This window comes from Protomyctophum bolini (genome assembly GCF_963924005.1).
Source record: "Protomyctophum bolini genome assembly, chromosome: 3".
In the NCBI taxonomy this organism is placed as follows: Eukaryota; Metazoa; Chordata; class Actinopteri; order Myctophiformes; family Myctophidae; genus Protomyctophum; species Protomyctophum bolini.
Window position 1 is genome coordinate 21,507,022 of NC_137864.1, and position 21,131 is coordinate 21,528,152.

A 21,131-nucleotide genomic window follows, 5' to 3' on the forward strand; every position below is an offset into this window, starting at 1 on the left:
ATGGGAGTCCAAACAACAAGCCGCCCAATCTGCCAAATAATCAATTACATTTAGAAACAAGCCCAAATAAGCAGTGCCACTTTAGAAACAAGCCCAAATAAGCAGTGCCACTTTAGAAACAAGCCCAAATAAGCAGCCACACTTTAGAAACGAGCCCAAATAAGCAACTACACTTTAGAAACAAGCCGCTACACTTTAGAAACAAGCCCAAATAAGCAGCTACACTTTAGAAACAAGCCCAAATAAGCAACTACACTTTAGAAACAAGCCCAAATAAGCAACTACACTTTAAAAACAAGCCCAAATAAGCAGCTACACTTTAGAAACAAGCCTGAATAAGTAGCCACACTTTGTGGCTCATTCCCAATGCGTGTTAAATAAGGTATCGGTAGGCTTTTATTGATTACAAGCATTAGTTCTATCAGCACCGCACCTTACAGCTCAGCACTGTTAGAAAGAGTAGACCACAATGCTAGACTCACAGCCCCACCCAGTGGGTAGTCAGAGTCACTGCATTCAAATGTAACAACATTTTGCACTTAAGAGTTATAGAATGTTTTAATACTTGCCTTGTGCTCCATTTTGTGCTTTGAAAATCTCACGACAAACTGATAAATTATATACTTTTTCGCCAATTAGGCCTATATTATTATTTATATACCATCATCCTACATGTTTGCTGTAGCTTCAACTTACGGGTCTGTAACTCTGACAGTGTACAAATGGACCCCGACTGTAACAAATGGAACCTTACGGCTTACGGGTCTGTAACTCTGAGATATGGAACAAATTGAACCTTTCAGGTCCATTTGAGTTAAAGTAACCGATAATGAAAATAGTGTCACGGTGTCAGCAAAGGAAGAGAAAACCACACGGAAAACAGTAGCTTTAAGTCATCAAAAAACATTTTATTTAATTATAAAACAAAAAGGAAATAATCTCCATTTGTACCCCCGTCCACTGACAGACTAAATGATTACTTTGTCACATCCACCCCCACAAAAACCCCTCTCACAGACAGACGCACACACACATAGGCGACAGTAACCAGCAGTACTAAATACATTAGGCGCAGATTGACAATAATGCCGATTCATGACGGGGGGGGGGGCATTTGGTGGCGGTTAGCCTCCAGTGTTAGCCTTTATGCTAGGAGGGGGCATAGTAGCCTTTTGCTTCAGGGCCTCTCGAAGCATCCTGTACAAATCTTTACACGTTTAAACTTTAAACACGCCCTCTCTCTCTCTCTCTCTGCGTCACGTCTTCACAGTTATGCAATACGCAGGGATGTGAGTGACACCGTATCTGAGATTTAAAAAAAACAAAAAGGCTCATTCAAAACGAACAGGAATTTTAAGAGGGAAGGACAGTTATTTACAAATTAAACGTCTCCTTTTCACCAAGCAACCAATCACATCCCTGAGTACAGAGTAGGCCACGCTTCTCTCTCTCTCTATCTCCCTCTCTGAACCTCTCTGGCAGAACCCGGAAAAGCTGCGTGGTTATTTAGTTAACTGGTAAACCGAAAAGGCCCGGTCTCTAACCGTTACGAAGACCATTCAGTTTGGTAGTCCGCTTCCAGGCCTCGCCGGGGTCGGCTCTGGGGCGAAGCTCTGGTTTGAAGGTTTTCCTCCAAACGTATGATAACTTGATTTAAGTGAAATGTTTTAGCTAACAGATGACTGCTAACATGTCGGCTAAGTGCTAGATTTAAAAGTTACGCGTAACAGGTTTCCGTTTTCGAGGCGGTCAAACATCCAGTTTGTTAGCCCGACGACGGCTTTTAGCTCAGCGTAGCAGCGGTGACGCCTTTAACTTATGCTCCGTGCACCACGTGTCCCTTGTTGTGCGTCGTAAAAACCTACATAATTTACGTAAAATAGCGAGACTTACAAGTTTGTAAGTTTGGGCAATTTTTTCTTTTTGAAAATATGTTTCTGATAATGGCTTGTATTTTCTGACATTTTGCAGAACAGAACATAGGTTGTAGGTTTTTGCTATTGTTGGGGAAGATTTTTTTCCAGAAACTATAGCTTGTAGGTTTGGGTCTATTCCACGACGAAGCAGGAAACAACAGGCTTTAGTTGGCAGCAGCGGCTGCAGCAGCGGCTGCAGCAGCGGCTGCTGCAGCAGCGGCTGCAGCAGCGGCAGTATCATTTCCCTCAGGCTCCAGAGAGGAAGGGGCCTCTTTGTCCTTCTTACCGCTACCCTCCGGCTCGGACCCTTCCTCTTTGTCCTTGTGCTTCTTGCTCTTCTTCTCCTTCTTGGCTTTGCGTTTGTGTTCGCGGTGCTCCTCGGTGGTGGCGGCGTCGTCGCCGCCCTCCTGGCCGGTGGTGGAGCTGCGGCGGTGCTTGTGCTTGTGTTTCTTGTGCTTGTGCTTCTTGTGTTCTTTGTGTTCCTTGTGATCTTTCTTCTTCTTCTTTTTCTTCTTCTCCGCGGTCGACGTTGCCTCCGTCGTCTAGAGTTTGGGACCATATGAGAACATCATGTCACGATTATGGGTGACCAAAATAGTTAACAATATTATCAATATACGGTAATCTAAATGTGCTTAACCCATTCTGGGCGGGAACCCCTTTTGGTGTTTTAAGCACTAAGTTATACTTTAGCTATTAAAAAACAGCAGATCTACAAGCTTAGGTCTGCTATTTTTTTTTTATCCTGAAAATGTGGTGCAAATCTTTGAATATATACTCTTTCAGAGAGCGTTTTGAACTCAAAACCTTGCTTCTGGGGAGGTCCCTGGAACCACATATTTTCAGATGGGGTTGACAGCCAATTTCATAACATTTCTGGGGTCCTTGACATGAAATAATTTGAGAACCACTAACATAGCAACATTGGTTTTTCAGAACACTGTCATGATTTAGAAAACATTTTGTAGAATCGAGCTGAGGTCTAAAGGGTAAAAATTGCCACTTTTGTATAACAAAAATTGCTGAACATCAGTGAATAGTTCAACCCAAGCCACACTTGTTTTTGCCCCGCTTCCCTCAGGCAGGAGGTTGTATTCCCTAAAGGACTATGAAGGCCGGACATTCAAACAGCTTTTCCCCCACGGCTATATCCGGCTCCTCAATGCTGCTGGTGTCCCCCCCTGACCCCCCTCTATCCTCCCTCCACCCCCCACTCAGAGTGAATATGGACTGACTTGTGCTGTCTTGAGTCTGACCCGAACACTTTAGATTTATTCACGATTCATTGCACTGTGTTGTTTTTGCAACATGTCTTGTCCTGTTTTTGCACTTGTCCTAATGTTGTAACTGCACTCTGCTGTCCACCAAAACCAAATTCCTAACATGTTTACATGTCATGGCAATAGAAGGCTTCGGATTCTGAACACCACAGACAGCGCCGTCGTTTCCAAGAAAAGTGCGTGGAAAAGGCCACGACTAAAACAAGAAGATTTATCTATGAACAATGACCACCTAGCCATACACTATACCTTACATAACCATCGATGAACCACATAGCCATACACTATATCTTACATCAGTGGGGTCTGGGGACACCCAGGGGTCCTTGAGAGTTCCAGGGGGTCCCCAGCTATAATGATAGTTTGGAACCAGTTATGGGTCTATAACTCTGAGAGTGTACAAATGGAACCGGGTTAATTTGGTTCCATGTGTACACCAAGATAAATTAACATTGATTTTACACTATAAATTAGGGTCCCTGAGATAGAAATGTCTGGGAGTCCGTAGACTAATGCATGTCAAACTGGGGGTCCTTGAAATTAAAACGGGTTGAGAATCACTACTAGAGCCGTAAAAATCTCTCAAGTCCATGGCATATCTCTTTAAATGGGGGGTCCGCTGGACTAATTATAGTCTCAATTTGGGGGTCCTAGACATGAAAAAGTCTGGGAACCAGTGACTTTTACATAACGACCATCGTCACTCATATCCCTACCGTGGCGGTTGCCGCGGCGACGGTGGTGTTGGCCGAGTCGCCGCTGGGGGCGGGGCTGCGGGAGGAGGCGGAGCCGCTGTGGCTGCGAGAGGCAGAGCTCTTGGGAGAGCTCCCGCGCCCCCCGCCGCCCGCGTCCGAGCCCTCACCCTCGCTGTAGTCGGGCACGAAGGCCGCCTCGTCCGTCTCGCGGCCCAGGTCCGACGAGAGCCGCGACCTCCTGGGCTCCGCGGCCGCCCCTCCCCCTGGGGGGGCTCCTCCTACTCCTCCCCGCGCCTCCTCTCGCGCCTCTTTCGCTGCGCCTCCTCCTCCTCTACCGTCGTCTTTTCCTCCCCTAGCCTCGTCCCTTGCTCCTAGAGAGAAAGAGATAAGAGTTAGATAAGATAGAGAGACCTCCAGGAATAGCACATGCACACGCTCACAAGCAATGAGACATGTGAGCTTGAAGATTTTTTTATGATACCTTGTAAAATGGGAAAATTCTACATAATGATTACTTTTACTTTTGGTACATTAAGTATAGTTTGATGGCAATACTTGCACTTTTTTTCAATATTTTTTATCCCACGATTTTGCAATCTATTTCTTTCACCCAGTGTCAACTGTTTGCAGACGGCGGCCATCTTGCTTGCTTGAGTTAGGAAGCACTCGTTTTCAGTAAAAACAACATTCTCTGACTCCTGCATTATGTGCAGGTGGTAATCGGGGCAGTTGAGTGATATCTAACGAGCACTCCCAAATTGCAACACTTAGAAGGATATAGAGAGGATAATTAAGGCTTTTCATACAGCTGCAATGTCGGTGAGTTTGACGTTGTGTAATACAATCAGATAGGACCTTTCTGTTTGGATGAATGGGCTGCCTATGGGAAGTTGCACCTAGTTAGCACCTTGCCATTAACTTATATGGGAAGATGGCCGCGGTCTGCATATGGTCCATTGATACTTCAAATGAGTACTTTTCCCCACCAACCAACTGCACTCAACCAATCAGAACCAACCTCTTCCTCCTTCATCCCTAGCTCCGCCCCTCCCCTCCTCGGCCGCTCCTCCTCCTCTCTCCCTTGCTCCTCTCGTCCTATTGGCCGCTCTGGAGGAGGGGTTGTTGACTCCTCCCTCTTTGGACCCTCTGCCTGCTCCTCTCTTCTCCAGCGCCGCCGATGCTCCTCCCCTCTTCTCCGCCTCGCTCCTGGCGGCTTTGGGGTCCATCGGCAGGGCGGTGGCGGCAGGGGGGACCCCCAGGCGGCTCCTGACGGGGTGGTGGGGGGGAGGAAGGGGGAGAGTAGGAGGAGGAGGGGGGAGAGAGGAGGAAGGAGGAGGAGGTGAGACCTCCAGTCCGTTCTCCTGGGCCTCGTCTTCGTCGTCACGCTCCCACTTGGAGCGAGGCGGCGGCTGGATGAGGGGCTCCTCGGGCCTGGGGGGGGACGGGGAGGGGGTGGGGCTGCGCTCGGGAGAGGCGGCGGCAGCTGGGGGCGGGGCAGGTTTGGAACCACCGGCGACCCTCTGGTGGGCTCCGGAGTCCTTCCTGGAGTCGTTGTCGGCAGGACGAGCGCTGGAAAAACCAAAGGGCCACATTTGTTACGAACTCTGCATCGTTTAGCTGGGGGGTGGGGACCACCTGGAACCCCCATCAAGGACCACTGGTTGAAAACCACTGGGGGTAATTAATGTACTGACCTGCTAGAGGGCGCCGTTGTGTGACGGATCAGAGCTTTACGGCTGATCTTTGACCTTCTCTTCCCTCCAGACTCCTCAGTGTCCTTCACTGCTGACACACACCACACCATGGGACAATTAACACTTATTATACAAAAGGTTGTTTCGAGGAAGCAATCTGATTGGTTGAAACAGCCTTCTAGCCGTGGTTTAAACGAGCACCACTCCACACCTAATCAAAACAAAGAATTCAGCTGCTCTGTTTTCCCAGAGCGCAGCAAACTCAGTGGATAGGCTAGATAGTTTCTTGGGACATTTGTGGTCGTAGTGACTAAATCTGTCATTAAAAATAATATACTGTATGTTTTTTCAGCGATTTTCTTATTTTTAAGAGCAATATTACACACGAGGGTGTGGTTTAACGTGATTATTGCCACTTCAGTGATGCTTGCGGAACTCGACTACGTCTCGTTCCTGACCGCACCACTGTCGTTATATTCAAAGATTTGTGCCACATTTTCACGATTTTTCAAAAATAGCAGACCTAGCTATTTTTCAATAGCTAAAGTATAACATAATGCTTCAAACACCAAAAGGGGTTCGAGCCCAAAATGGGTTATTAAACATAAATTGATGAGTCCTTTAGAGATGAAGTTACTATTTGTCGTTGTCTCTATTAAATGCAGAGCCACTTCACTGTTTTAGCTGATAACTAGATCTTGTCTGTTATTTTTTACATCTGAAACATTTTCTAAATATGAATTTAAATGTCCATTTTTCATACGCGTCACACGTCTCAGAGACACGAAACCGAAAGCAGCTTGTAGTCTTAGCAGCTGGAGATGTCGTTTACCTTTCGCCAGGAAATATTTTAACACATTTTTAAAACAGAAATATATCACCACAGACTCACGTATACGGAATAGAAAAGGTGAGAGAGGGAGATGAAGACAGAAAAGACGACAGAGGATCAATGGTTGGTGATTACTAGTGAAGTACAGTTCATTAAGGTTCCATTCAGTCTAATTACCTGCTTCTCTGTGAGGTTTCTCTCCCGAAACCACCGTCCTCTCTGGCCTGTCCTTATGCAACCCCCTGAGAGACACACACACACACACACACACACACTAAATACTGTCCTTATACAACCCCAAGAGACACAAACACACACAATTCACCTTTTGTCAGACTTCTGATTGGTCCCTGACCGACTAAACAGCAGGCTCTTTCTGCCTGGTTCCGCCTTGTTTATGTTGAATTGGAAAACACTAAAAACAAACATGATATACCCTGTCACCATGCTGCACCTCTGATGTTCCTTTTTACTGACACCAAGTTTAAAATAGGCAGCCCGGGATCAAACCGGCAACTCTACCCTCCTGCCGTCTATCAGGTAGGAGACTACTACTGAGCATCCAGCCGATCATCACAGCTCAGGAATGTGACACTGACAAATGTGACCAGGGCGTGAAATTGATAGAAAAGAGTCTGTCCCTCTATAAGGGGTCTGGGTGTGTCCCTCTCTGAGTTTAGAGACCCACCTGTCCTGTCGGGGTCTGTCCCTCTATAAGGGGTCTGGGTGTGTCCCTCTCTGAGTTTAGAGACCCACCTGTCCTGTCGGGGTCTGTCCCTCTATAAGGGGTCTGGGTGTGTCCCTCTCTGAGTTTAGAGACCCACCTGTCCTGTCGGGGTCTGTCCCTCTATAAGGGGTCTGGGTGTGTCCCTCTCTGAGTTTAGAGACCCACCTGTCCTGTCGGGGTCTGTCCCTCTATAAGGGGTCTGGGTGTGTCCCTCTCTGAGTTTAGAGACCCACCTGTCCTGTCGGGGTCTGTCCGTCTATAAGGGGTCTGGGTGTGTCCCTCTCTGAGTTTAGAGACCCACCTGTCCTGTCGGGGTCTGTCCCTCTATAAGGGGTCTGGGTGTGTCCCTCTCTGAGTTTAGAGACCCACCTGTCCTGTCGGGGTCTGTCCCTCTCCGAGGAGCCCTCGGAGCCTCCCCGTGCTCCTCTGTCCTTGGAGGAGGAGGAGGAGCTGCCTTTCTCCTGCACGTCCCCTGGTCTCCTGGCGATGGCGCTGCGCTCTGCGATGGTCATCTTATCCAGAGACACAGACCTGCAGGCACATTTTCACTCATCATTGCTGTACAAATAATTGCCTTTGGCATAAAAACAAAAAATATATGTTCCCCCCCCATTTTAGCCGACGAGATCGAAAATCTTAAAACGTTAACTCTTGATCTAAATCATTCCTTCCAATTATAAGAAAAGATTGTGTTAAGACGGCCCATCGCGGTCCCGTCGCTAGTCGTGTTAGAATTAATCATACCTCCCGTTGTCGCCTCTAGAGTGTTTTGGCTACATCTAGCTACTTCAGCCACATCCGGGATAACATCCGGTCCGTCGCTAAATGTGCTCCGCTGCTATAAATCGCTGGGCGCTCTGATTTAACCCATTTTGGGCGGGAACCCCTTTTGGTGTGATTATGTTATACTTTAGCTATTGAGAAATAGCAGATCTACAAGCTCGTAGCTTGTATTTTTCACTTTTTCATTCAGAGCAAATATTTCAACTCAAATCTTTGCTTCTGGGGGATCCCTGGAATGACATATTTTCAGATGGCCAAATACAGATCTTTTTGGGGGTCCTTGACCGTAATGTTTGAGAACATGAGGTTTTCCAGAAAACTGTCAGGAGACATTTGTAGAATGGGCCTCAGGTCTAAATGGGTTTAAGGAACATTCCCTCCAGACCACATCCTACGTACCTCCCAGCTGCTGCCGCGGCCGTAGACGACGACGTGGAGCTCTTCCTCTCCGTGCGTACGGACCTCTCCCCGTCTCCGTCCCTCTCCACCGTCACCGCCACCCTCTCCTGTCCCCTGTCCCTGCTGTCCCTCTCTCTGTCTCTGTCCAGCCTGTCCCTCTCTCGGTCCCTGTCCCTGTCCAGCCTGCTGCCGTCTCTGTCTCGGCTGTCCCTGCTCTCTCCCAGGGCTCTGTCCCTGGAGTCTGGAGAGCGCTCTCTCCTCCTCTCGCCGCCTCCGCCCGCCGAGGAGGAGGAGGTGCTGTTGGAGGTAGATCTGTCTGGGGCGGAGGAGGAGGACGAGGTGGGAGGAGCGTCCATGCTGCCTTTCCGACCCAGATCTCTGTTCAGCTTGATTCTCCTCTGAGCGAGCGGCTTCACCTGAAATGTAGAGAAAATATTATATTAGGCATGTATGTAGTATGATATGTGGAAATATTGGATAAAAAAAAAAATATCACGACTGAAAATGTTGATTTGTGAACAGAGCCCCACGGCGGAGTCGTTTCCTAAACAATTAACAAATGGTAACATAGTCCATGTGGTTAAACTGTTAACGCCATGCCCGAGATAACATTAATCTACCTTGGTCCAGGTAGCCATGCGAGAGATAACGAGATTTATTAATTGGCGTTAAGTGTTATTCATAGTATGATTTATCGGTGGTGAGGTGACCACCGCAACTACAACATGACGTCACGGAGCCGCTGTGAAGAGCAAACCACCGCCCTTCTGTTTTTACTCACCACCGCTCCCACGTTTTTACAGCTCCGGTGGTCACTATGAATAGGCCTTTAATTTTGCTTTGTTGATAGCCCCTGTTAGCATCCACAATCTCTGTGTGTACGCCATAATGTAATATATATGTAATATATAATAATATATATATTCTTTCAGAGTTTCAGTTTTTAACTCAAGTCGTTGCTTCTGGAGGGTCCCTAGAACATCATATTTACAGATGGGGGCCGGCGGCATATTACATAATTTTTGGGATCCTTGGAGAATATTGAGAACCACTGATATAGAAACATGAGAAAAGACATTTTAAAAATAAAATGTTAAAATTTCGACGTCAGGCCTAAATGGCTTAAAACAAATAGTAAAATGTGGTTTAAACGTGGTTAACTTGCCCACTCACTATTATCGTAGTTTGTACACTAAAGCCCAAGGCAAACGTCCGCATGTGTCCCCACCTCCGTCCACAATCAATTCTCTGTGGAGGCTTTTAAAAGCCTGTCTGACTGGCGTACGCGCACACACACACACACACACACACACACCCCTTTTAAAAGCCTGTCTGACTAACTAGTGCGCACGCGCACACACACCCCTTTTAAAAGCCTGTCTGGTGGGGATGTTGCACTGAGAGCTGACTGACGCACACACACACACACACACACACACACACACACACTTACCTGCAGGTCCATCAGGGGTCTGATGTTGCCTCGCTCCGCGTCTCCTCGGCTCCCAGGGATCGGCAGGAGAGCCGGTCTTTCCGCCGACGCCGCAGAGGAGGCGGCGGTGGGAGGGGGAGGGACCCTCTGAATCTGAGGGGGCGGGGGGGCAGCCAGGTGTGGTGGTGGGGGGGCGTGGTGGTGGTCCCCCGGAGGACCCTCGATCCTCCTCATCTTGGCGGGGGGCGGCTGGCCTCCTCCTCCCAGCATGGAGGAGCCACCACCACCTCGCCCCTCCTCCCCGATTCTCCCCCCCCTCCTCTTGTCGTTGGGCGAGGGGGGCCGCGGGTGGTGGTGCGGGTGGTGAATGAGGGGGTGCGGGAGGAGACCCCCCCCGCCACCTTCCCTCAGTCCCATGGGCGGTGGCGCCACCCCGGGGGGCAGTTGGTGGTCGCCACCGCCGCGCCTGCCCCCCGGGGGGGGTCCGGCGCCCAGGTTGGGGTGAGGCGGGTGCTGCTGGTGAGGGTGGGGGTGATGTGAGTGGGGGTGAGGGAGGTGCGAGTGCGGGTGGAGGTGGGGGTGGGGGTGGGGGTGGAGGTGCGGGTGGTACGGGAGGAACTGGCCGCGGGACGGAGGGTGGTCGGGGGTCTTGAGCAGAGGGGCCCTCACGGGGGGAAGTTTGGGCTTGCTGCTGCTGCTGGGTGGCGGTCCCTCGTCAGCCCTCGACGAGGAGGTGGTCTTTGAGGTCCGTGAGGAGGAGGTGGGGATGGTCTTTTAGGAGAACACAACAGAAAAACGGGTTATAGGACGATAGACCGATGGAGCTCAACCACTGGGTTATATGGGGCGGGCAAACTAAATAAACAGATTCAGTGATATATCACCATTTTTAACCCATTCTGGGCAGGAACCCTTTTGTGTTTTAATTTTATTGAAAAATTATGAAAATGTGTCGCAAATTTGGAATATACGGTATATCCTTTCAGAGCGAATATTTTTAACTCTAATCTTTGCTTCTGGAACAACATATTTTGAGATGGGGGGTTGGAGGCCAAATACATATCATTCTAGAGGTCCTTGGCATGAAATAGTTTGAGAAGCACAGAGGTTTATCAGAAAACTGTCGAATGGGATATATGGTATGGAATCCGGAGGTAAGTGCATCGTCCCCACCCCTACTGAGTTGTGGGATCCGAAACGTAATTCTGACGGAGCATCAGTCCGACACGCGGTAACAACCATAGACATAAATGACGAAACATAGACACCCGTTCTGTGCTCAAGGAAGGGTAAAACTTTCCAGAGATTCCTTGCGAAGCATGACCGTGCTTGCGTCACAGAGAGCATGTTCGGGTCTGATAAGTCCCTGGAAAAGATGGCGTAACGTGCCTTCCACACTTCCGGCGTACTTCCTTCCCCCAGTGTAAATTCTTCCGCCCCTCCAACACACACATCGCTCAAACGAACTGCAGCGGCCAGTGAAGCATCTATTTTGTAATATCTATGGTAACAGCGGTCGGACATGGCGCTGCTCCGTGCTTGCGGCGACGGTCAGGTTAGGGACAGAGGTAGGTCGTCGGACCAATGACATCACTCACCTTGGAGGACGACGACGAGGACGACGAAGGCTCCTTCCTCTTGGGGGCGGGGCCTCCGTCCGTTGTGGTGGTGCTCTTCTTCTTCACCTTGTCAACCTTGACCTTCGCCCCGTCCGCCTTGGCCTTGACCTTGACCTTTTGACCCTTGTCCTTCTTGCTCTTGTCGTTCGCAGAGGGCTTGGTGGCCGACCTGAGCGAGGATAAAAAGGTTATGGTTAACACATTCGAGTGCCATGGGACTCTGGACATCTGAAACCAGTCGAATTTTCATAAAAATCAAAGCGAAGAAAAACTAGGAAATCGGAATTAAATCCAAACTGAATTAGAAGAACTGTTCCTTCCACGGGCCAACCTGGGAAACTCCCCACTGTCGGCTCATGCATTGAAGGAAGCATGAGGTCAGTCCGTTGGTGGAGGGAGTGTGAGCGCCCAGAATTACATTAGATAATTGACACAGGGGTGAAAAAAAAAAAAGGGTTGCAAAACTATTATAATAACCTGGCCGAGGAGGAGGGCTTTCTGGGGCCGGAGGCGGTCTTGGTGGGCGGAGCCTTGGATGAGGAGGAGTTGTTGTTGGAGGAAAGGGGCGGGGGCGTGTTTCCCAGGTGGTCTTCCATTGGCTCGTCCCGTACGGGCGTGGCGTCTCCGTGGTCCGGAGCTCCGCCCTCAGAGTCCCTCTTCCTCTTCAGCTTCTTGGTTTTCAGGGTCTTGGAGGCGGAGCTCTTGGAGGAGGAGGGATTAGTGGGGGGAGGAGGGTGGGTGTGGGGCGGGGGACCGGCCCCTCCTCCTCCTCCTCCTCCCCCTCCTCCTCCACCTCCCCTGGGCTCATCCGCTCCCCGTCCGCCCCGCCCTCTGCTGCGAGCCTGCAGGAATCAAGGAACAAAATTGCCATTAAAACACTTTGACTGCATAACACGACTTACACGAGTTAATTGACTGTAGAACAGCGTCCTTCCCGTTCGTTAATTGACTGTAGAACAGCGTCCCTCCCGTTCACGAGTTACGATTTCATCGTTTAATCCATGATTTTAATAAGTTTTAACCAAGTCATACAGGCTTTTCCACCGGGCAGAGTGGGATAGGTGATGCGTTTTGATGACGTGGGAAATTGAGTCCCAATGTATTACAATGGCAGCGGTCGCGCGGTTCCTCCTCACTTTGGAATATTCTCCAACACTACGACAAGCTATTACACCGTTTTAATCCATTTAGACCGTACGTGTGGGAACGTCATAACTAATCCAACCGACGGGTTGCTAGCACATTTTCATTGATTGGCTTCTCCTTCTGCACAATACTCCTTGCTCTTCCGCGCATGTAATCTAAGGAGCACTCCGTGGTTTTGACCAGATGGATATACTAAGCTCTTCATTTCTGACTTCAACATGCCTCTCGTTCAAAATATGAAGTGAGCGATCATCAGCGACTTTATCATAATCTGAGCGAGATAAGCAAGCAAAAATATGTCTCCCGGTTGTTGTCCGGAACGGAGGGGGGGGGGGACTGAGGAAAAGTGGCCATATCTTCCCGGCACCCCGAGCTTCTATTCGGTTTGTGTTTTATAATGGGTTTTCATGACAAGCAACGATCAAGTCGGGCGCAGTGGCTCTTCACCACACAGGTTGAGCAGAACTCCTACAAGGGTTGTTGACAGCGCCTACCTGTGGCGGGGAGGAGGGGTAGTCTCGGTGCGGGGGCGAGCCGCCCAGCCTGTCTCTGTCTCGCTCTCTCTCCCGGCTGCTCCGCTCTCTCTCCCGGCTGCCCCGCGTCCTGCTGCTGCCTCTGTGGGGGTGCAGCGGAGGTGCATGCTGGGAGTCGTAGTCCTTGTAGTACTTGTTGTACCACTCCCTGTACTCTCTCTCCCACTGCCGGTAGCTGTCTCTCTCCCAGTCCTCCCCTTCCTGACCTTGACCTTTGACATTGAATGGCTCTCTGGAGGGAGGAGGAGGGGGGGTTAGACAGTTCCATCCAATCAGGAGAGAGATAACATTCATCAGCTTCAATGTTTAAAACCCATTCACACCATTCAGACCTTATAGCTTTTAACAACTTTAACCATTATTTAAAACTTTAGCTGTTGAAAAATAGCAGATCTACACACACACACACACACTACAGTCCATTCATCTGTAGTCATTAGGTCAATAAGTAGGAGCCAGGCCTACCTGGGAGGGGGTTTGCGCCCCCCAGCCCCACCAGGACTGCGGGGCCTGAAGCCCCCCGGTGGGGAGCGGTCCCGGGAACGGTCCCGGGAGCGTGACCCCGAGCGGTACGAGGGTCCTCGATCTCCTCCCCCGTCGTCCCAACCTCCTCCTCCTCCTCCTCCACCGCCTCCTCCTCCTCCTAAAACACCACAATACCATCATTTATTGGCAACATTTAAAAGGACACACACATCACCATTATATATTCTGCATTTGAGCCACGGACCACCATTTGATGACATTTAGCCTCTCAGACCCAAAGCTAAAGAATATGTCCACTATATCCTTGCTGTATTGATGTTGGTACCATTAGGAGAGATAACGGGCAAACGTTGGTCAAAATAACTATTCTATTAAAATAACTATTCTTCTTCTCGTGTAGATCTGCTATTTTTGAAAAATCGTGAAAATGTGGCTCAAATCTTTGCAAAATCAGAGCAAACGTTTTTAGCTCAAATCTTTACTTCTGGGGGGGTCCTTGGAACAACATATTTTCAGATGGGGGTCGGTGGCCAAATACAGATAATTCTGGGGGTCCTTGACATGAAATAGTTTGAGAACCACTGACATAGTAACCTGAGGTTTTTCAGAAAATTGTCATGATTTATTTGAAGAATCTGTAATCCTTACCTCCTCGGTAGACGGGAGGGGAGCGGGACGGCGACCTCCGGTACCCGTAGGAGCGGGAGCGGGAGCGGGTGCGGGTGCGACCGTAGCGCCGGAAGGGCGAGCGGCCGTACGAGCGGCCGCGCGACCGCGACCTGGAGCGTGAGCGGCTGGGCGAGTAGGAGTAAGACCTGGAGCGGGACCTGGACCTGGAGTACGGAGAGCGGCTGAATGGAGAGCGACTGTAAGACCTGGAACAAATCACCACACAATGGAGTGGATTAGGTTCCTATAGGTTCAAAAAACGGCTTCACAAAGTGCTTCACAATACATACTATATACGAAAACCAGGAAGGATTTAAGGCAATTTAATGATGGAAATTACAAATTAAAAAAATTAGGTTTTAAAAAGACTTTTAAAAAAGTGAGTTAGTGAGGAGTCAGGAGAATCAATTCTGATTTTAGCCAGAGGAGTGAGACGAGAACATATCTCCTGATGAGGATTGTACTGCACTAAGAAATAGAACTGCAAAGACAAGACAAAAGAAAATAAAAAATACAATGTATTGAACGTTGGTGGTGATGGTGTGTGTGTGTCTAGAGTAGGACAACGTATTGAACGTTGGTGGTGATGGTGTGTGTGTGTCTAGAGTAGGATCGTCATGTCCTCTTTGGAGTGTTCCTGCATCAGTTCCGGTGTGTGTGTGCGTGCGACTGTGTGTGTGTGTGTGTGCGTGCTACCTAGAGTAGGACCGTCTCCTCCTCTTCGGTGCGTTCCTGTACTTCATCAGTTCTTTATGGAAGTCTTTGGTGAACTCATCCAGTTTGGAGGTTACCCTGGCAACACACAGACACAATTAACAGTTTGGAGGTTACCCTGGCAACACACAGACACAATTAACAGTTTGGAGGTTACCCTGGCAACACACAGACACAATTAACAGTTTGGAGATTACCCTGGCAACACACAGATACAATTAACAGTTTGGAGGTTACCCTGGCAACACACAGACACAATTAACAGTTTGGAGGTTACCCTGGCAACACACAGACACAATTAACAGTTTGGAGGTTACCCTGGCAACACACCGACACAATTAACAGTTTGGAGGTTACCCTGGCAACACAGACACAATTAACAGTTTGGAGGTTACCCTGGCAACACACAGACACAATTAACAGTTTGGAGGTTACCCTGGCAACACAGACACAATTAACAGTTTGGAGGTTACCCTGGCAACACAGACACAATTAACAGTTTGGAGGTTACCCTGGCAACACACAGACACAATTAACAGTTTGGAGGTTACCCTGGCAACACAGACACAATTAACGGCAGACTAGACACACCAACAGACCGACATGCGGAAACAACGGTCGGACATGCGCTGCTCCGTGCTTGCAGTTATAGGGTTTGAGGTAGGATGTCAAGTCTAATGACAGTCAGACCAATAGTATGTAAACTAAAGCCTGTACCCTTAACGGTTGCTTAATGGCCCAATTAATTAAGTCAGCAGGAAAATGCCATATATATACACTGACATCGCCGCCATTATGGCAGCGAGCGCATGTGGCCCAATTTTAAAGACTATTTTGGGATACTTCATTAAAAAGGTGGAACATTAACAATAAAAAACACAGATAGTATTGGTCAAAATAAATAATGGGTGTTCCACTGGGCCTAGTGCAGTGGTTCCCAAACCTTATAGCTGCAGTCAGAACCAAAAGAGATTTGATTTCTTCCCAGTGGCCAAATACGTACAGTTTGGGGGTCCTTGAGTTTTGACAGAACCACTGCTTTAAGGGGTCCATAGGCCAATACAAAACAACAACCCCTCTCACTAATAGACCACATATATAAAGGTCCTTGAGTTTTGACAGAACCACTGCTTTAAGGGGTCCATAGGCCGATACAAAACAACAACCCACATATATAAAGCCCATTATACTCACTCGTCGGGGTGCATGTGTCTCTGCCTGTAGTACTCGTCCTTGGACAGCAGGGGAGGGGGCTGAGAGAGGGGCGGGGGCAGGGGGAGCAGGGGGGGCTGGGGGCCTCCGGGCGGGTGGTTGACCCCCCAGGGGGAGGGGTTGCCCCCGGGGGGGCCGGGCGGGTACATGGGCACCTGGGGGGCGTAGTTCACCACGGGGGGCGGAGCCAGCTGCTGCCCTGACGAATAGGGAGGCATGTAGGGCGGCTGGGGGGGCGGGGCGTACATGGAGGGGGGGGTGGGGTAGACGGGGGGAGGGGCGTGGCTGAGGGGAGGGGGGCCGGTGGGCATGCGGGGGGGTGGATGGTCGTTCCTGGGTCTGAAAGGTGGTCTGGGAGGGGCGAGAGAGAGAGAGAGAGAGGTGTGTGATGTGAAAGGGATAATGTATGGCACAGTGTTGTTTGCGCAGACTAAAACTAAGACGAAAAATGTTCGACCACCATTTTTTTCCACAACTAAATGGAAACTACCGGTACATGAAAACTAAACTATGATGACTAAAACTAAAACTAAATATATTGACGATTTCGTCGACAAATAAAAACTAGACTAAAATGTTAGGAAGGGACTAGTGGACAAGAGATCCAGTATTTAATACTTGGTTGCATGCTGAAAATAGCAGATCTACAAGCTCACAACACGTTGCGTGTAGATCTGTTATTTTCAGCAAGTGAAAAAAACAGCCATTACGACGGCACCAAGGCCCGCCTAAACACATTTTGTTTGACTAAATCAACTGTAGTTTTAGTCGACTAAAACTAGACTAACACCAACACATTCCAGGTGACTAAAATGTGAAGAAATGATCAATAATAAGGCATGCTGGTGGTTTACCTCTCCCAGTGTCTGGGTCCTCGAGGGCCGTGGTGTGGGCGTGGCTGATGACCTGGACACGTGGGGAGACCAAAGACAGCACCATGTTAATACATTATGTGCCCTTTCATTCTTTCAAAATGGCGACCCAGGGTGCCCACTTTTAGACCCACTTTTTTACATTTTGACCAAGACCATCCAGGCACTACATGCGGTAATTCCTAGGACGTCTGTGGACGTCTTGGGCACAAATTGTGTTAAATTTCACCCCCCAATCACCAGTTACCCAAACTAAGTGCCTGTGACTGGCACCACATGCTGTGTGTGCCAGTCACAGGTGGGGTTGTGCCTGGCACCACATGAAATGAAATGAAATACGTAAGCTGCGACCATGGAGCAGGTGCTCCGTAGGCCAGGTGTAGCTAATCAGTGCTGCTGCGCTTAATGGTACACCTCAGTAATGGACGCACCCAGGCAACCCTCTGTGGATTTGTCTATAGGAGAGTAGCGACATGCTTTGATCTTGCCGCAAAGCGGGCTATAGTTCCAAACAATTATCTGATATGGCTGGAACTATCCCATTGAGATGGAATGAGCACTTCCACATTCCATTGTTGCAATGGGAGTAAACACTATAGTGTTACTCACCACTCTCTTACTATTACTCTGGGACCAAGTTTGAGTTTGTGAACTGAACTCAACAGAAGCATATAAAGGGTATGCACAATGCACATGCATAACCGAGTGGCATAATCGAGTGGCAAAGTGAGCATAACATCGTTTAATGCAATGAGAGAGGACTTTTCTGTTTGGATGAATGGGCTGTCAAGGCCAGAAAGTAGTTTTTGCTACTCAGTAGGCGTTACCACATTGGATTGATTGAATACTTTATTGGCAGAAATAAAATCAGCACAGGGTACAGTCAAACAGAAATGTAATCAGTACAGGGTACAGTCAAACACACGCCCAAAATCATTTTCATTCAGGTCCTGGGTATTAAATTCATAATCATGATATGAAAAATATAAAAATTCAAATCATAAAATCTACCCGCCCAATTAGCCGCGTTTCTCATGCCACGATTACATGATCTTTACAAGTTATACCACTTTGTGAAGGTCACTAATCAACAATACCAATCATTATTGTTATTGAAGGGGAAATAATTGTGCTGAAGTTGAGTTTCAGAACTTTTTTTTAGGACTTTCAGTTTAATCTAATCAAATCGGTACATGGAGGCTCAATCAATATGATCAGTAAGTAACCTGATCATATCAATGGATATGATCAGAAACACGTTACCTCCAGGGTGGGGTGGTCTGAGATGTGGTGGGAGGTCCATCATAGGCATATGGTAGCCCTGAGGAACCAATCACAGGAGAGCAAGGTTTAGGGTCAGGTCAGCAGATTATGACTTTACGACGACGGGTCAGGCTCAAGGAGTGAGTCTGACCAATGATATGAAGATAGGTTGAGAATGGTCCTTGAAGGAGTGAGTGTGACCAATGATATGAAGATAGGTTGAGAATGGTCCTTGAAGGAGTGAGTGTGACTGACCTTGGGTCTACGGTCTACTGATCCACAGTCTGACATCACAGCGGAGTCTGGATCCGTCTCCCTGTGGACACACGTCATATTTCCCCTCGTTAATATTTGCTAGTGGTGCAAAACTAAATTCACTTGATTGCTTTACGTAAAGACATCAAGCCCTATTCTCCTGTCACATAAGCCTACTTGCCGAGCAAAACAAGGAAGTGATGTGGCTCGCTCTGGTGGGCACTGGGCACAAAGCGTAGCTACTTTTGTGAATGTAATAGTTTTATTAGGATAATATTGCTATATGTTTGTAACCGTTTTAGAAAAGCAATAAGCCACGCAAGGTCCCAGCTTACCGGGGATTTTATAATGGCTGAGAGGGTAGAAGACCCTCAGCTACGCATCAGGTCTCACTACGCCTCTCAGCCATTCTAAAATCCACGGTAACCCGAGACCTCTTGTGGCTTAGTGCTTTATTAGAATGCTCGCAGCCTTTTCTCACCCTGGTGGCGGGGGCTCATTGTGCACCAGGTGAGGAGACATGTGGCGCTCAGCGTCACGATGAGGAGGTATGTGAGGAGGAGGAGGTCCAGACACCTCCTGTCCTCCACGGGGAGGAGGTCCAGACGCCTCCTGTCCTCCGCGAGGAGGAGGTCCAGACGCCTCCTGTCCTCCGCGAGGAGGAGGTCCAGACGCCTCCTGTCCTCCGCGAGGAGGAGGTCCAGACACCTCCTGACCTCCGCGAGGGGGTGCAGCGGCTGCAGGGGGAGGAGCAGCAACCGGAGCAGGGGCTACTGGAGCCGTCAGCACCTGGCAGGGAGGAACGACCATCATAGATGTTAATCCATTTAGACCTGACAACAGATTCTACTAATGTCTTCTAAATGACAGTTTTGTGAAAAAACCTGTGTTTCTATGTCAGTGGTTCTCAAACTATTGCATGTCAAGGAACCCCTAATTGGCCACTGATCAAGTATAAGTCATTTTACACTTTTCAGCAAGTGTAAAATCAGTCATTACGACGGCATCAAGGCCCGCCAAAATACAATTTAGTCGACTAAATCAACTGTAGATTTAGTCGACTAAAGTCCTATGACATTTAGACATTTAGTCTACTAACACTAAAACATTCCAGGTGACAAAAACTAAATGAAAACTATTCAAGACTAGTCAACTAAAACTAAAATGTAAATCTACTGCCAAAAACACCACTGGTGGGTACCTGGGTCTGGTGGGTGGGCGGGACGGGGGAAGGGACTGGAGCAGCAGAAGGGGCGGGGCTATGGACCGCCACAGGAAGAGATGGGGGGGGCTGCTGGGGGCGGTGGGCCATGAGGGGGTCCTGCTGTCTGGAGGGCATGCTTCTGATTGGCTGGAGCCGGGGAGGAGGCAGGGCCTGTTGCTGCTGCTGCTGCTGCTGCTGCTGTTTGTTACGCCCACTCTTGGTATATCCCGTCTCATTCTTGAAGTTATTGACAGCCTGGGAAAACACACACACACACACACACACACACACACACACACACACACACACACACACAGTTATGACCAACAAATGACTGAAAAACAGTATTGTCTTCTTTGCATAACAATTCAAATGTTAGGTGTTGAAGGTGTTTTAATCAAATAGATCTTAAATGGATTAAACATATCGTTTACATGCCAATTTCTGATCAGTTACAACTGCAGACGAACAACAGTGTAATGGTTGTACTAGTAGATGATCACAAGAAGAGAATGGTGATTTTGCGCTAATTTGTCTAAAAGCGCCAAATGTTGCACAGATGTTAAAAATAACGGCCATAGCAGTCATCACAAATGTGATGAGGTCAGCACAAGCACAAGTGGCTATGGTCGAATTTAAACCAAGGAGTGTTTTCTTTGTGCAAAACTAATGCTTGGAATGGATTCAGAATTATAAAAAGAAACCCTAGTTTGACACGTCACATGCTACTTAAAATCATTAGAGCATGCACTGGGCCACATCTGTGCAAAATGTGGCGCTTTAAGACAAATTAGCACAAAAATATCCCTATGCTCCTCAACTATATTGTAGAAACAGTCAAATCATCCATTACATCTCTAAGTGTATGTTCATGTAAATCACACACACACACTAAGTGTGCGTGCGTGCGTGCGTACGTGCGTGTTACCTGTCGTAGGAACTTGTTAGCGATGAGGTTGTCAGGGGAGACGTCAGATTGTTTACATGTGAAACATGTGTGTTCCTCTGAGTCCAACAGACTGGTCCTGATACCTAATACACACACACAATATATACGTTTGATGAGGTCAGATCAACATACGGAATGTCAGAACAGGTCAGCTCCATATATGGAGATCTAAGGGTGGTTGAGTGTACAGGGTTTGATGAGGGCCCAGGTAGGGCCGGGCCTTAATTTTCAGGCCTGTTGAAAACTGCCGGGCGCGGCTGCACTAATAACTTGGTCGCCTATGCTCCCGAAATTTGATCAACGCGACCAATAAATATAATTAGGAGCACCAGTGCGATGGGGAGAAAACAATCTGGTGCGCCTTTTTTTTTTCTCCTTTCTCCAAAAACCAGGTTATTTCCCCGTCTCTCTCTCTTCCCATTTGTCACCAGTCAGCAAGTGCATGAGATGA

General features: G+C 48.5%; 1 protein-coding gene across 3 annotated transcripts in view; it reads right to left on the reverse strand.

Annotated features, from left to right (window-relative positions):
* Positions 1-893: 893 nt before the first annotated feature.
* The window catches only part of LOC308312700 (uncharacterized protein), a 36,321-nt gene continuing 16,083 nt past the window's right edge, over positions 894-21,131 (reverse strand). Inside the window, exons 9-29 of one of the 3 annotated variants that reach the window (XM_080759391.1) lie at positions 20,660-20,763; positions 19,729-19,986; positions 19,009-19,316; positions 18,528-18,588; positions 18,273-18,330; positions 16,992-17,043; positions 16,120-16,488; positions 14,908-15,003; positions 14,191-14,417; positions 13,522-13,693; positions 13,018-13,288; positions 11,855-12,219; positions 11,357-11,546; positions 9,780-10,529; positions 8,327-8,742; positions 7,514-7,675; positions 6,595-6,659; positions 5,586-5,676; positions 4,910-5,460; positions 3,913-4,262; positions 894-2,458 (exon numbers count right to left, since the gene is read on the reverse strand). In XM_080759391.1, the coding sequence (XP_080615517.1) occupies positions 2,081-2,458; positions 3,913-4,262; positions 4,910-5,460; positions 5,586-5,676; positions 6,595-6,659; positions 7,514-7,675; positions 8,327-8,742; positions 9,780-10,529; positions 11,357-11,546; positions 11,855-12,219; positions 13,018-13,288; positions 13,522-13,693; positions 14,191-14,417; positions 14,908-15,003; positions 16,120-16,488; positions 16,992-17,043; positions 18,273-18,330; positions 18,528-18,588; positions 19,009-19,316; positions 19,729-19,986; positions 20,660-20,763 (5,294 nt within the window). In that variant the 3' untranslated portion in view covers positions 894-2,080. Of the gene's footprint in view, positions 2,459-3,912; positions 4,263-4,909; positions 5,461-5,585; positions 5,677-6,594; positions 6,660-7,513; positions 7,676-8,326; positions 8,743-9,779; positions 10,530-11,356; positions 11,547-11,854; positions 12,220-13,017; positions 13,289-13,521; positions 13,700-14,190; positions 14,418-14,907; positions 15,004-16,119; positions 16,489-16,991; positions 17,044-18,272; positions 18,331-18,527; positions 18,589-19,008; positions 19,317-19,728; positions 19,987-20,659; positions 20,764-21,131 lie in introns of all 3 variants that reach the window. The other 2 variants (XM_080759390.1, XM_080759389.1) reach the window with 2 other exon arrangements.